Consider the following 16,640-nt stretch of genomic DNA (forward strand, 5'->3'; position numbering starts at 1 on the left):
AGAGAGACAGACAGACAGACAGACAGACAGAGATAAAGCTAACTAAGAAGAAAAGATAGCAGACTATGTGAAAATGCTTCCTGCTTTACCTTGATGATAATAAATACAAATAAAACAAGAATAACAGTTTATGCTCATTGGTGATCTGTCCTTTCTGGCAGGAGATTTGACCCTGCGGGGCTTTGTTTATCCAAAGTGGATCTGACATAAATGAGCAAATGTCCTTTTATTCTCCTTTTTGATTAGGCACTGCAAATTTGCGGATGAGCAATTTCTGAGTGAGGCTGCTGCAGCGTGAGAGCTGTGCTGGGCACAACCCCCTCCCCCCCGTGTGTGTCTCTGTCTTCTTTTTTTCATTATTTATCTCAGCCTCTATGCGCGTGTTTATGTCTGTCTTTCTCTCTGCATGTGTGTCTCTGTCTGTCTCATGCTTTCTCTTTCTCTCCACTCTCCCCCTCCGTTTTTTGTTTCATGCCAGAAGCAGCCTCCCCCTTCCTGCCAAAGGCTCCAGCCCACCTTCCCTCTCCTCCCCCTGCTTTCCACCTGCCTTCTGAAGGCAGCGAGAGCTTGGGATCTGTGCGAAGCCACAAGCAGCTCAGGGCAAGTGGTCCTTCTTGAGAGATCTCCAGGCTCGCTGGCTGTTTTTTCTTGGACATTTTGGGTTTCATGAACTCCTGGTGCCAGGCAGGGGAGGAGGAGGGGAAGAAAAGACACGAGAGCCGAGAAAGGAAGACAAGGCTTTCCTGAATAGGAGAAGGCGATCCGCTACCCTTTCCTTTTTTTTCTTTGCTTGTGTGTATGTGTGCAAGAGGGTGGGGGAGCTGCATTACTGCAGGTGGATTTGGGGATGTGAATTCGATTAGAACTAGACAGGTTGCAAGAATGAGATGCAGGTAAGACAATGGATTTTTAGTCTGATTTTCCATAATGTCAGATCTCTCTCTCTCTCTCTTTGTCTTTATATATCTGTATGTATGCATGGTATGTGCATGCTTAAAGTATGTCGAGCCAGTCCCCGTTCCCCCACCTTTGCCAAACCCCCTCCTTCCCACCTCTTCGCCTCCCCTCTAGGGCAGCTGCATGCACACCTTGATCTGGATACGAGGGGTGCTTTAATCCCAATCCACCCTTTATTTTTAGATGCTCTTGTGTATAAGGTGATATGTGTATTCAGATTCGGAGATCTTACTGCAACCAGGCTGAAAAGGGTGTAGAATAATATTTTTACCCCCCCCCCCCCCCCCCCCCCCCACCCATGTTACTGCTATATAGAGGTTCCTAGGTACCCTGGATCTGTTCTGGATCTTTCATCTGTGTCGCCAGGTGGGTTTGTTGCTGTGCAAGGACATGTGTATTATATCTTATGAAATGTTCGTTTTTCTTTTCCTTTTTCAGTGTTGAATTAATACTGGCTTGTTTTTCGGCTTGATCGTTCTGCTGCTGCTGCTGTTCTAACCAACTCTTGCTATACCAATCCTTGTTCCCTATTGGCAGAGAACCCCCCACATAGGAGCATTTCCTCAGCACCTACCCTGCCTTGCTACCAATTGGGCTAATGAGAGCTATAGTTTAGTAGCCACAGTCTGTGGCTTGTTTCCCTCGTTGCGTTGTGATTCTGGAGACTCTCGGATACCGGGTTTCCATTCATGCAAAGACGAGTGGTTTTCTTTTCCCTCGTTTGTCTCCTGCCCTAGTTTACCGAGGACGATGCGTCTGTTCAACTCCAGTGTGCTGAAAATAAGGCGATGCTGCTAAACGGTAAAATCTGAGCACTGCACATTGGAGGAGATGAGTTTTCTGGCTGGGATTAGTGACACGGAACGGATTACAGATTCTGAGATCTGAGGCACTGGGTCAATGATTCCTGGAAGCTGGGGGGTCTGAAGGAGATAGTATGGCAGATGCTGGATTCTGGGAGATCCACCTTCGATCTAACATTAGGACAATGGTTTAAGGAAGCAGGAAAAAAAAAGTAAAAAGGGTGACATTTACCCAGGTAAAAAGTGGAATTACCTGAGTAAATTGGCCTGTCTGAAAATTTCCCTTAGTCAGCCTGGCTAAAAGTATGTGCAGACTTCCCCGGTGAGCAGACATATCCAGACTGAAGAGAGGCGTTCCCAGGGGTGGGGAAAGGGTTAGGTAGAGAATCAACCTATGTACATATTATTTTAAAATCTCTGCATGCTGTTTCCCTGCAAATTTTGACTCCTAGAGAAAGCAGGTGCAGAAGTCCACTGGTGCCTGTAGTCCACAGACCTTTCAGGCAAATTTTAAAAGGAAACCAGCACCATTGGTTATAAGGTGACTTTGCAGCTAAGAAGGCTTCCTGAAAATTATGCACCACCCCTTTCCTCCCCTCCCCTCCCCTCCCAGATATGCCCTGGGTCCAAGTGAGTCTGGTACTGGTAGAAAGGGCATCCAGCATACACAGGATGAATTTCTGGAAAAGAGAGGCTCAGTCTAAAATTTATAGGAAGAAGAAACGAGCAGTTTCTGGGGTTACTAAGTGGAATGACAATATCTGGGGCACATTGTTGAAAAGATTGACCCAGAGCAAAGGGCTAGGGGGGCTTTATCCCTACCTCCCATCCACTCACAGCTTCTTTCTTTCCTCCTACTCCATCTCCAGTCTCTATTCTTGCCTGCTCTCGCCCACCTTTCTTTCCCATCTGAACTTTGATGTTGTGCTGGACCCTGCAGCTCCAGCCCCCGACCTTGGCCTCCCTGCATTGGCTACTGCTGCTCCAGGCTGCAGCCTGGGCCTCAATACATTGGCCACAGCCCATCATCGTGGTGCATCTGGTTTGAGTCTACCCCTTAAAAGCTTAGTTGATCATGTATTGATTCCCATGTTGCTGGCCTGCAAACCCATATGATCTTAAGGGCTGGACCAGAGGGGGAAATTCTATATGGAGCTGCTTACATTTAGGTAGCAAAAGTGACCATAAATGTTATATTTTAGTCATTCATTTGCATATATGGCCATTTTCTGGCTACACAGTATTCTGTAAGTTGGGCATTCACGTTTGTGAAATTTGGGCAGAGTGTGAACAGGACACATATTTATGTGGCCTTATGGTTAGTGTGGTGGGCAGTGGCGTAGCCAAGAGTGAGCCCGGGTGGGCCCAGGCCCACCCACTTTGAGCTCAGGCCCACCCAGTAGTAGCACACCTATGATGTGGCTGGCAGGGATCCCCAAGCCCCATCAGCCAAAAACTCCCTCCTGCATGCCTTGTAAATAGCAGATCTTCACCTGCAGCGAGCAGGGACTAATACATACTGCTGACACCAGCCCCACAACCTTCCCTCTGATGTATTCTCGTCTATGCGGAAATAGGTAGTTGCATCAGAGGGAAGGGTATGGGGCCAACATGAGCAGTGTGTATTAGTTGCTGCTCGCTGCCGGTGAAAATCTGCTGTTTAAAAGGTATGTGGGGGAGGGGAGGAAGAATGTATGACAGACCATATGGTATGCAGGTGAGAAAGAGAGAGACCAAATCACTTGTGGGACAAAATGGAGTTCTTCTGCCCACCCATCTTGGGCCCAGGCCCACCCAAAATTGTGTGTCTGGCTACGCCCCTGGTGGTGGGTTTTGATCCTGGCAACCTGGGTTTGATTCTCACTGCAGCTCCTTGACTTTGGGCAAGTACACTTAACCTTCCATTGCCCCTGGTATAGAAACTTAGATTGTGAGTCCTCTAGAAACAGAGAAAGTACATGCATATAATGTGTACAGCACTGCATATGTCCAGTAGCACTATAGAAATGATTAGTAGTCATTTATAGAGCATATTATAATTTATGCATATCCTTTAACAATCTAGGCAGATAGGAGTTGATTTACTGTCTTTCTACAATTACAATCAAACTGGTTTACACATTATATACAGGGACTTATGTTGTACCTGGGGCAATAGAAGGTAAGTGACTTGCCCAGAGCTACAAGGAGCTGGAGTGGGAATTAAACCCAGTCCCCTTGGTTCTCAGGCCACAACACTAACCCTTGGGCTACTCCTCCACTCAGCTATACTAATATTCTATAAAGAAAAGGCAGTTACCTTTCTTTATAGGATTTATACCAAATAGGCACATTCTTGGCATCGAATAATAGGTACCTCCTTCTAGAATTACCCATGGAGTATCTTGTATCCTGTAAAATACTGGTCAGAATTGCCACTGCCTGAATGACTGGCCCATCAGGGGATGCCCAGTCACCTGAAAGGTCAGTCTGCCTGTGTCCCTTAATCTTGTGACTGTATCTATATTTCTATCACAGGATTTTTACAATCAACCATCGATAAGAAAGAGTAAGATCTGCAGAATTGTCAGTGCTGTTTGTTATGACACATTGAGAACTCTGAGGTTCTCTTACCATGAGAGATCTCGAGCTTGTTGTATTGATGTCGTGAGTGCTTCGCTTCATTTTGCAGTTTGCATATCAGTACAGTTCACGTGATTAGTCTTCTGAGTATAAGAGGGCCATATGCTGGTCTTGTATTCGGTGCAGAATTAATTAGTGGATTTTATTGCCTGAGGATGTGGTCAAAGCATTAGCCTAGTTGGGTTCAGAAAGGGTTAGGAAAGATTCCTGGAGGAAAAGCTCATAACCTATCGCTTTAACAAAGCCTACCATGAGAATCCATAAATAACTATAACACAACACCACTCCACCCTTATCCCGAATGTCTTCTTTCTATAACTGCTTGATTAGATCTTCTTGTCTTTCTTGATATCTTTGTAACACCAACTGCATTTTTACCCTGGAATGGTGATGCCATAACAGGTCTTTGTAAGCCACATTGAGCCTGCAAATAGGTGGGAAAATGTGGGATACAAGTGCAATAAATAAATATTAGTCAGGTAGGGATAGGGAAAACCACTATCTCCAGCAATGAGCACAGGGAATGGTTGGGATCTGTCAGGTACCTCCTAGTGACTGCATTGGCCACCATCAGAGACAAGATGCAAGATGCTGGGCTCAGTAGACTCTTTGTCATACACAGCCGATTATTCCAAAATATCAGACAAGCTGAGAACAGTTTGGGAGGCACGAAGACAGGATATCAGAGAGATTATCCCCTCAGCCCTGCACATGAAATTGGGAGAGGGTTAGTTCATATTGAGGCATATTTTCAAAGCACTTAGCCTTCCAAAGTTGCTTCCACCAAGCTGCTAGTATTGCCTTCACTGTTTTTAGAATCTGTAGGCCTGAGATTCAAAAACAGCTGAGCTCCTAAATGTATTCTCTTAAATTAGGCTCCTAAATTTGTTTCCTATTTTAAGCCAAATTTAGGAGTATAAATTTTCAGCTAAAATATTTATCCCAATGTAGAAGCTTAATAATTATGCTCATACATTTAGGCCTGCCATTCATTTGCCTAGATTTTTGAACCTAATTTGTAAACCCTAGTGCTGAAAATCAGTGCTAAGCTCCTAATTTCTTTTCCCTGCCCTGAATCCACTCTTTTTGCCACACAATTTTTATGCCCCTAAATTTAAAAGTTTAGTGACATTTTAAATAAAAATGTATGCACTCAGCCCTTGTACATTTTCAAAGAGGCCAATTTATGAGCATAACTCTGAAAGTTAGGAGCATAAATCCTTTGAATATTGGACCTTATACATATTTTTAGAGTCTGCTGAATGGTCAGTGCCTGAAAGTTCACCTAATGCAGTGGTTCTCAAATCTTTTCTCGAGGACCCACAGCAGGCTAGGTGTTCAGGATATCTGCAATAAATATTTATGAGATGGATTTGCATGTACTGCCGTTCCTTATGCATATTCATTGTGGATAGCCTGAAATCCTGAGTGGCTGGGGTCCCCACATCAGCTTTGGGAACCGCTGACTTAATGTATCTGAGTTTGTTTTTTTTATTTATTTATCAAATGTCTATCCCACATTACCTACAAAATCTAAGCGGGTTACAAACCAGCATCCTTAAAATTAAAATCATATACAAGATATTACGCACAATTAATCAGATACACTGTAAAAACAGCCTGGTTGCCATTATCCAATAGCTTTCAAGAGGGTCCCAAAACTTAATAAAACACAATTTCATAAAAAATCATCCAAAGACTTACTGAAATAAATGGGCTTTCGAATGCTTCCTGAAAGAACGCAAGGAAGTCATCTGCCTTAATTCCAGATCAAGACTGTTCCACATAGCTGGTCCTGCAATAAAGAACATATGTACCCAATCCTCTCTAGGGGGTCTTTTTACCAAGCTGCACTAAAAAGGGCCCTGCTGCGGGGGCCCTTTTTACCAAAGTGGGTAAAAAGCCCCTAAAAATAAAATGGCAGTGCAGTTACTCTTACTGTGTGGCCATGTGGCGGGGAGCATTTACCGCCATCCACTGAGGTGGTGGTAAAGGCTTCAGCGGTAACTGGGCAGTAACCGGGCAGTGCCCAATTAACACTGGGTATTGCTGCAGTAAAAATAAGAAAAATATGTTCCCATGCGCCGGAGGTGGCGTGTGCTTGAGGCGGAACTACCACCAGCAGCTGCGTTGGGCCAGTGTTAGTTCTGGGTTGCTGCACGGTAAGCCCGTTACCACTCAGCACCCTTTCCTAAAAGGGTACCTAGTTGAATTTGATGAAAAGGGAACAGCCAGCAAATCCTGGAATCTCAGTGCTCTAGTCGGGTGATATAGTTTAAAATTTATTGCAGTACTCAAAGGCGCAAAGTGGCAAGAGAGAGGGTAAAAAAAGTAGACAAATACAGACAACCAAAGAAAAAAGCACAGCTGGCCCTTCAAAACCGAGACTTCAGGAGTCCTTTATTTCTGAAAGAACCGGCACGGGCCATATTTCGGTGTAGGAACGCCTGCCTCAGGGGTCCAAAGTGTATTTAAAAACATAAAAAAGGAGCACTGTCAAAGCAGGCTTCTTACTGTGTGTATGTCTCCCAAAGTAGATATGAATGCAAACTTGTACGTATACGTAGTGAAACACCATCGATTGAGAAACCACCAAATGGAAGTGCACTGCTAACTTCTCTGTTGCTCAGACAGCATGGGGGCTCAGGCAAAGTTATCTTCAGCTGACAAGGACGCACAAGCCCTGCTAGCAACACCAACCACGTATGCTGCTGTTGGGTGAGCCTTCCAAACAAATGGAAGTCAATGAAGTTTCAACAATTGTGGAGTAATCTAGATACCCTCCATCACATGGGCAGCAGCGTTCTGCGCCACTTGAAGGGATCTCAGGTTTGAGGCAAACCACAAGATAAAGCATTACACTACAAAGATTCCCTGGAGATAAGTAGTTCTTTATCTTAGACACCATTCTAATTTTGAAAAAGACTATCCTGGTAAACTGTCAGACCTGGGCTTTAAAGGAGATGAATAAATCTAGCAGCACTCCTAAGCTTTCATCTTGTACAACTGAATCTTCAAACTGAAAACTTCTAGGACACCCCAAATCCTCGATAACCAAAAGAGGTGGGTTTTGGATATGTTTAAAGATAAACAGTTGACCGTCATCCAAGTACGAATGGTCTTGATGTAGAGCTCTAGAAGTGCAAATGCAGTTTCAACGGATTTGTAAACTGGGAGAAAAAAACTGGAGCTCAGCAGCATATAATCATTAACCTACAGCAAGACCTGCTAATGTTACAGTTACAGTTGCTCAATAAAATAAGTTAAAAAATAAAATTGGAAAAAAATTCAAACATTTCAAAACACAACAGCTCGTCTTATCTATTCGGTATCTTAAGTTTGAAAGAGCCTCTTCATTGGTGTTTAGATTGCACTGGCTTTCGGTAGAGGCCTTGTTTCATTTTAAATTGTGTATTCTTGTGTTTAAAATACTTTATGAAGATGTTCCTCTTTATATGAGAGATTTAAATAAGTTTGTTCTCTTGATCTAGGAATACCTCTTCAAGAAGCCCTTTGTTTTACAGTTTCCAAGTCCACGAGGTATTCGTTCTAAACAAATTTTTTCAGCTACTTTTCAATATCTGGCTGCACAAGTTTGGAATTCTCTTCTGTCTAAGATTAGAACTATTCCAGATTATATGGTATTTAGGAAACAGTTAAAAATGTTTATTTTTAATAAATATTTTTATTAGTAGGGCTGATTATATATGTTGAGAGTACTATTATACCATTTGTGGCTTATTAAATTCTTCAGGTTTGTCTGAATTTCTTAATTTATGTAATCCACACTGAACTTAAAGGTCGTTGTGGAATATAAGTGTGTATTAGTATCATTATCAGTAACTAATAACATGTACTAGGAACATAAATTAAATAACAATACTGACCATGATGATCCCTGGGCACACCTGATCAATCCTCTTCCACTCTGACTTAGAATTCCCCATAACAACTTGAAAATGACAGTGAGAAATGATTCAAACCAGGATAAAACCTGTCCCGCAGACCCATACGATCTTAAACGACCAATCAACATAAAATAGTTTACATTGTTAGTCAGCTGCTATATCTAATAGCACTATCACAAATCTTTCTCCTCTATCAAATTCTAAATGGATTTCACCAAGCGTAGATATCAATATAATCTGTGTATTATGCTTTGATCTGAACCCAAACTGATAGGTATTTAATAAATCATTGGGCTCTTCAAAATCTAGTAGCTACTGTGATGCTAATTTTTCCATAACTTTTTGCAAGGAAAGACAATGATGAAATACGACAAAAATTCTCAGCATTGAGGTTACCCAAAGTGCCCTTCTTCAATAATGGCCTAACAGCCACTCTCTTTAATGAACCAGGAACAAAACCTTCTACAAAGGATTTATTAGCCATCACATAATAGGAAGAACTAAATATTCCTTCAAGGCCTTAAAAGCTGATGTAGAAAGATTCAGGGCACTAGATAAATTATTCATAGGCTGAATCACCTCTGACACCTGCCGACTACTTACAGGAGCAAACTCCATCCATAAAGTTTCTTGTTTATTATTCAAAGAAGCATCAAACGCCTAGAGAATTAACTAATCTACTACTACAGAATTAACAATTTTCAGAACTTTCTCCTGAAAACAGCAGGCAAATTGACCATTTGTAATATCTCTACAACCTAATTGTTTAGGAGTAGTCAATGGGTGAATAATAGAGACCAACTCTTTTGAGTTTGATGATGCTGTATGAATGTTTTGATCAAAATAAGCTTTTTTACTACTAACAATTGATAATTTCGTAAAAGCAGTGGAAGTGTGTAAAGTGTAAGCATCAAGATATTTCCTCAAGCATCTTTTTTTTCCAAAATTCTCTCTTTTTCTGCTTCAGTTAAGCAGCAATACATGCATAAAAATCAGACCACCTTAGATGTAAGTGCACTGTTATAAAAATGCTTCCTATATATACAGGGTATAGGGGTCTGCGGTAGTGTAGGCACGGATTATGGGCATGCACAGAATTATTTTTCAGCGCGCCTGTAAAAAAAGACCTCTTTATTTCCCCGAAAATGGACACGTGGCAAAATCAAAATTGCTGTGCGTCCATTTTGGGTCTCAGACCTTACCACCAGCCATAGACCTAGCGGTAAAGAATTTGTGCAGTAATGACCTACATGTGTCAGATGAACTTGGCGCGCGTCCACTACGCGCTCCAGAAAATAAGAATTTTTTTCCAGACGCGTACCAAAAATGAAATTACTGCAAGAGCCACGCGGTAGTCAGGCAGTAAGTCCATTTTGGTGTGCATTGGGCGTGCCTAGACACTTATGCGGCTTAGTAAAAGGGGCCCATAGTGTTATGTGAATATTCCATTCTACGTTTAATGCTATATGTAGAGCAGAGAGGGCAGGATTGGGGCATTCTGGGGTGGGTCCACATATATACATAGATTATGCATATAAGTGCTAATATTTGACCTGTATGAGGGTGATTTAAAATAGGGTGCCTAGGCTAATAGGGCAGGGAGGTACCTATTTTAGCTGGTTTTATAAAAACGCATAGGTGCTTATATGTTTCTTTTCAGATGTTATATACCATTTTACTGAATCATATTCATTCAAAATGGTTTACAAGCTTAAAAGGTAATACTCTACGCTGTCTAATAAAATGTTTTATTATATATTGTGTTGACATTGTTAGTAGTATCCTGTGGAACTGCTGGCATTAGAACCTGGAGCAGCCTGTTTGCTTCCTTACCTCTCAGGCAGCACAGCCCCGGGCATCGGCAGAGAATGTCTTTGGCTGATGGGGCTTCAGTATCCTCGCCAGCAAAAATATGTTGGGAGGGGGGGGGATGACAGGGGCAGGAGGGGGGATTGAAAGGAAATGCTTGGCTTCCCCAATGCACTTTTAACCGCCCACCCAAAAAAAAAAATCTAATTCTGGCTATTCCCCTGCTCCAGGCTATTTTCTTAAAACTTTCCATGCCTGATATCTCCAAACGATTACCCTGTGATGATCTCAATGAATGCTTAGGTTCTTACGATTTATCTTTCAAATATTCCAAGTATTGTTTAAATTATTGGTTCTGATCTTTTAAATGTTAAAGTATTTAACATTTAAAAGATCAGAACCAATGATTTAAACAAACATTTCTCGTTTACTGGAACTCAATGCAGTTTACACAACAATGGATGGGCGCTCTCGCATTGCTTCCCGCCCAAAATCAGCCTAGTTGCTGCATTTTGAATAATTTGAAATTTCTTTTGTATGTTTTGCCAGTAAACCTACATATAAAAATTATACTAATCTAATGGTCTTAAGAATAAATATTGAACAACAGAAAGTTATGCTTTTCAATCTAAAAAAAAGGCTTTAACTGGCAAATAAACTGTAACTTAAAGTATGCATTTTTAGTAACTGAGGTCACCTGCTCTTTTCCAAGTCCCTCATGTTCCAGAGCAGCCTTCGAGGATTGACTGCATCCAGGGAAGATCCTGATCCAACCTAGGTAAACCTAGCAATTCAGTCTTTCTAGTACCTTCCAGCCCCAAACAGGGGGGGTTTGGCTGTATTATTCACTAGGCAACTATTTGTCAACCAGCTCCCAATCTCTGCCACACAAACATTCAAACTATCTACAGTTTGACTTCTATCTCCAGTGAGTGCCAACATCAGCTTTATATCATCTGCATAGACATAATATTATGTTTCCTGACCAGACTTCCCAAAGGTTGCAGATAAATATTAAAACAACAACAACAACAACAACAACACACTGGGAGTAGGGAGCCCCGAAGGACTCCCCATTTCTAAAGTAACATAATAAATGACAACAAATAAGGACCCATGGTCCAATCAGTTTCTCAAATAATGTGGTCATAGCTGCACCTGCCACTCTGTGTAGGTTACACTCTTTCGTGATCAAATGCTGTTATCACATATAAGACAGTCCACAATGCCAGCCACATATTGGCAGTTATATTTGACATAATCTTGTAGGAGACAACACTCATTGTCAATACTTGATTAAGCCAACAATCCAATAATGTTGCAAATTGACATTTTACTCGCTATCCACCTTAAAGTGTCTTCCCATCCCCCTCTGAGATACACTCAGCATAAGATATGAATGTGATGTAAAATATCCATACTTGTTAATGATCTGTCCTTGCACCTTTTGGGACACAGTCCATAGAAGTCTACCCTGCACTGGCCTTACTTCTTAACTGCTGGAGTTGCCATTGAAGCCCACTCCAGTCCATCCAGATCAGTCTTTACATAATTAGGACATAGACCATAGAAGTCTATCCTGTTTTGCCATATTTGGGCATAGACCTTAGAAGTCTGTCCAGCACTGGCCTTATTTTTCAACTACTGGAGTTGCTATCTGAGTAGTCCTTTGTGTTTATCCTACACAATTTTGAATTCCATCACTATTTTTATATCCATCAAGTACTCCGGGAAGGCACTATAGGCATCCACTACTCTCTCCATGAAAAAGTACTTCCTGAAGTTACTCCTAAGTAAGCCACCCTGTAGCTTCAATTCATGGCCTCTAGTTCTACAGCTTCCCCATCTCTAGAAAAGATTTGTTTCTAAATTAATATCTTTCAAGTATTTAAATATCTGTATCATATCTCCCTTATCCCTCCTTTCCTCTAGGGTATACATACGAAGGTAATCAAGTATCTTCTCATATGTCTTTTGGTGTAAATTCTATCTTCTCATATGTCTTTTGGTGTAAATTCTATACCATTTTTGTATCTGTTCTGTGAACTGCTTTACGTTTTTTTAATGCAAATATTCTCGTGATTTTTGCATCGCCACTTGCTCGCTCTTAAGGAGGAACTGTGCATTCCTTTATGCTATTATCTTCCTGAGTGTTATCCATCTAACCATTGAATACTCCTTTGGAAGAGAGGATTGTGTATTCCTTAGTGTTTTTTCCCCAGTGTGCCAATCACCTTAAAGACTGAAACAGTTCCGGAAGACTCCTGAGGAAGGTGCTACGGCGCCGAAACACGGCTGTGTTGAGTCACCTCTTCATAATAAATATCATTGTTTTAACTAATCCATACGTCTCCCCCATTGTTTGAATAAAGCCTATTTTCCCCACCCCTTTTCTGTTTTCTCCCTTTGCGAGATACAACCATGAAAACTGAACATGATACTCCAAGTGGAGCCTCAACAATGACTTGTACAGAGGCATTAACACCTCTTTTCTTCTGCTGGTTATACCTCTCTCTCTAGCCTAGCAAGGTCATAGCCTAGCATCCTTCTGGCTATGACCTTGTCACATTGTATTATCATTTTGAGCTCCTCAGATAGTGTCAACTCAAAGTCTTTCTCCTGAACTGTGCTTATCAGTCTCTAGTTCCCTATCATGTATAACTCATTTGGATTTCTATACCCTAGTGCTTCACTAGTTCTTCATATTAAATTTTAACTGCTAGACCTTAGACTATTCTTCCTAATTTTTTGTAGGTCTCTTCTATTGTTTTCCACTCCCTCTGTAGTGATCACTCTATTGGACATCTTCATGCCATCCTAAAAAACCACTAATCTTTCCTAATAACCTTTTGTCAAGTTGAATCACAAATATATTAAATAGAATTGATCCCAGTACCAATCCCTTAGGTACTCTACTACTTACTTTCATTTATTTTCCTTCAAGCATTCACCACCACCACCCTCTTTCATCTGTCAGCAAACCAGTTTCCAGTCGTAATTTCAGCCCACTCAGCTTTTATTCAGGAGCCTTCCATGAGGAACCACATCAAAAGCTTTGCTGAAATCTAAGAGGATTATGTTTAGTGTATGTACTTTACCCAGTTCTCTGGCCACGCAAGTCAAAGAAATCAATCAGATTCATTTGGCATGATTTTCTTTTGATAAAACCATGTTTCCTCAGATCTTGGATTCTAATAAGTTCACTTTCCTTTCCTTCAGCAGCATCTCCAGACCATGCTAAGAAATTGTACCCTCCCAGAAAGGAGGCAATTCACTTCATTACTAAACCCGAGTAGAGTGATGTGGTAGCCGGGTTAGTCCACTTTTAAAGGTAATCAATAGAAATAAAATAAAACATAAAACTATGTTTTATTTTATTTCTATTGATTACTGTAACCGTAATCCCCAAATCCTCACATCTTTCCACCATTAAGAATGGTGCCACTAATTAAAAAGCCTGTTAATAAATTTGATGCCAAAAGCAAAACAGGAGCCTCCTCATTAGATGGTAATAAGCCTGGTCTAACATTGCCATCAACATTATCTCATTGTCACTCCCCAACTGAAATCCAGCTTGGGCAATATCTAGTAGATCGTTATCCTCTAAAACACCTTCTACTTGATAAACCGCTTCCTTTTGTATTGAATTAGCTAACCTCAGAAGGTTAGAGATAGTCCTAAAGTTTGCATAAACCTTCTCATCTAACTTTTCCTTCTTTAGGATCGGTGTTAATACTGCTTTTTTTAACCGGAGACTTGGAGGGGCATAATCGAATGGGGCGCCCAAGTTTTCCTGAGGGCGTCCTCGCAGGACGTCCCCGCAAAGGGGCGGGGAAACCCGTATTATCGAAACAAGATGGGTGGCCATCTTTCATTTCGATAATACTGTTGGGGACACCCAAATCTCCACATTTAGGTCGACCTTGAAGATGGTCGTCCCTAGAGATAGTCATCCCCGATCTTCGGTGATAATGGAACCTGAGGATGCCCATCTCAGAAACGACCAAATCCAAGCCCTTTGGTCGTGGGAGGAGCCAGCATTCATAGTGCACTGGTCCCCCTGACATGCCAGCACACCAACCGGTCACCCTAGGGGGCACTGCAGTGGACTTCAGAAAAAGCTCCCAGGTGCATAGCCCCCTTACTTTGTGTCCTGAGCCCCGCAAACCCACTCCCCACAACTGTACACCACTACCATAGCCATTAGGGATGAAGGGGGGCACCTAGATGTGGGTACAGTGGGTTTTGGAGGGCTCACATTTACACCAAAAGTTTAACAGGTGGGGGGGATGGGACTGGGTCCGCCTGTCTGAAGTGCACTGCAGTACCCTGGGGAACTGAGGAACTGAGTTCGATTCCCACTTCAGGCACAGGCAGCTCCTTGTGACTCTGGGCAAGTCATTTAACCCTCCATTGCCCCAGGTACAAATAAGTACCTGTATACAATATGTAAGCCACATTGAGCCTGCCATGAGTGGGAAAGCGCAGGGTACAAATGTAACAAAAAATTAAAAAAAATAAAACTGCTCCAGGGACCTGCATAGTACTGTCATGGAGCTGGGTATGAAATTTGAGGCTGGCATAGAGGGTGGAAAAATATTTTAACATTTTTTGTTAGGATGGGAGGGGGTTAGTGACCACTGGGGGAATAGGGGGAGGTGATCCCCGATTCCCTCTGGTGGTCATCTGGTCATTTAGGGCACATTTTTGTGGCTTGGTCATAAAAAAAAAAACAGGACCAAGTAAAATCGGCCAAGTGTTCGTCAGGGACGCCCTTCTTTTTTCCAGTATCAGCCAAGGTCGCCCATGTGTTAAGCATGCCCCAGTTTCACCTTCGCTATGCTTCCAACACGACCCCGGGAACTTTGGTCATCCCCATGACGGAAAGCAGTTGAGGGCGCCCAAAATTGGCTTTCAATTATGCCGATTTGGGCGACCCTGTGAGAAGGACACCCATCTCCCGATTTGTGTCGAAAGATGGGCGCCCTTCTCTTTTGAAAATGAGCCCAAAAGAGACATTAACAATTTCAAGGATCCAGCCCAACATGCCATCTGAATAAGTATGTGTATTTGCTAAAATATGCACATGAATCATAACTCCACCCACTTTCTGCTCAAATTCTGTCCCTGAACATGCTTACACTAGAAATACATGCCAACCTGCACCATGCATACTTCTGGTGTTACCTAATTTGATATGAGGCCTTTTACACTTGTAACCACCAAAAAGTGGGAAACGAAGGAAGGCTGCACAATCCTCAGGATCAACAAAAAAGTTTACTACTGGCAATGCACAATAACACAAAATAAAACTCGACACGGCACCATGTTTTGGCACAGATGTGCCTGCCTCAGGAGTCTGATAAAATGAAAGTAAAAATGAGGTTGTGCAGTGGAGTGGAAATGATGGAGTGGTCTTTAGACAGTGCATACACAAATGATGCACTATTCAAAACACTAGTGTAATATAGTGCCAAATACTCCGGTAAAAACAGAAATAAGGTGTGCGTACGTGCAGGTCTCCTCATTGAAACAAAATGCCATGCCTTGTCGAGTCTTGAGTAGTTATTTTGTGTTATGCATTGCTTTTTACATATTGCAGTAATAAACTTTTTTCGTCCAGCCTTCCTTCGTTTCCAACATTTTGGTAGTTGCCTATTTCTCTCGTGGGACTTTTGTGTTCAATTACCGTCTGGTTCCTTTTACACATGTATACATTATGGGGTAGATTCAGTAAATGGTGCCCAAATATAAGCACCGGGATGATGCATGTGAATTCTATAAAGGCAATTCTGCATAGAACTGTTTTTATAGAATACTAGCTTAAGTCAATTTTGTGCCAAAAGCTGGTGTAAATATTTGTGCCTAACTGCTTTCAATTAGTCGTGGAAATGGAAGTATTCTGTAACTCCACGCCTAAATCCTGGAAATGCCCATGACTCAACCATGCTCCTCCCTTTGCCATGCTCCTTTGGATTTGCTCGCGAGAGAAGTTAGGCACTCAGTTTACAGAATAGGAGTGTAAGTCAGTTACATGCACAACTGCTAATTAGTGTCACGTAGTGCTTAAGGCCAATTATTGGTGCTTACCTCCAATTAAGTGCCAAATTAGTGCCAATGAGCTAATTATATTAAACGTGTAACTGACCCTATTCTATAACTGGGTACAAATTTGCGTGCCCTACTGTAGGCACCATTTAAAGAATTTGTGGGTATATGTTTGACCCAGAGGAAAAAAAAAACAGATATAACTTGGGGTGTCTAAGCCAAATGTTAAACTTATGGGTTCAATATTCAAAACTATTTATCTGGCCAGGACCGGCTCCTATCTGGTTAAATAGCATTTTAGCTCCTAATCATGAATATTTAGCAAGAGATATCAGGTGACATGGCGGATTAGATGTTGATATTCAGCACCAAACCGGCTAAGATAGCAGGCTTATCTTTAACTGCTAAGGGGTGATTCTATATATGACACCTAAAACAATTCTTGCGGAAAAAAATTTCACCTAAATGTATTCTATAAGCGGAGCTTAGATTT

At 41.8% G+C, this 16,640-nt stretch overlaps 1 protein-coding gene across 6 annotated transcripts in view; it reads left to right on the top strand.

The window, feature by feature from the left end:
* The window catches only part of LINGO1 (leucine rich repeat and Ig domain containing 1), a 278,287-nt gene that overhangs the window by 105,942 nt on the left and 155,705 nt on the right, over window positions 1–16,640 (top strand). For 2 of the 6 annotated variants that reach the window (XM_030186887.1, XM_030186869.1), the window contains exon 1: window positions 568–893. The exons of 3 other annotated variants lie outside the window; for them this stretch is intronic. Coding sequence is in view for 1 of the 3 variants with exons in the window: in XM_030186869.1 (XP_030042729.1) it covers window positions 888–893 (6 nt within the window). In the remaining 2 variants the exon portion in view is untranslated. Of the gene's footprint in view, window positions 1–567; window positions 894–1,696; window positions 1,759–16,640 lie in introns of those variants that run through there. One more of the 6 variants, XM_030186909.1, reaches the window with a different exon arrangement.

The sequence above is a fragment of the Microcaecilia unicolor genome, chromosome 1, assembly GCF_901765095.1.
Source record: "Microcaecilia unicolor chromosome 1, aMicUni1.1, whole genome shotgun sequence".
In the NCBI taxonomy this organism is placed as follows: domain Eukaryota; kingdom Metazoa; phylum Chordata; class Amphibia; order Gymnophiona; family Siphonopidae; genus Microcaecilia; species Microcaecilia unicolor.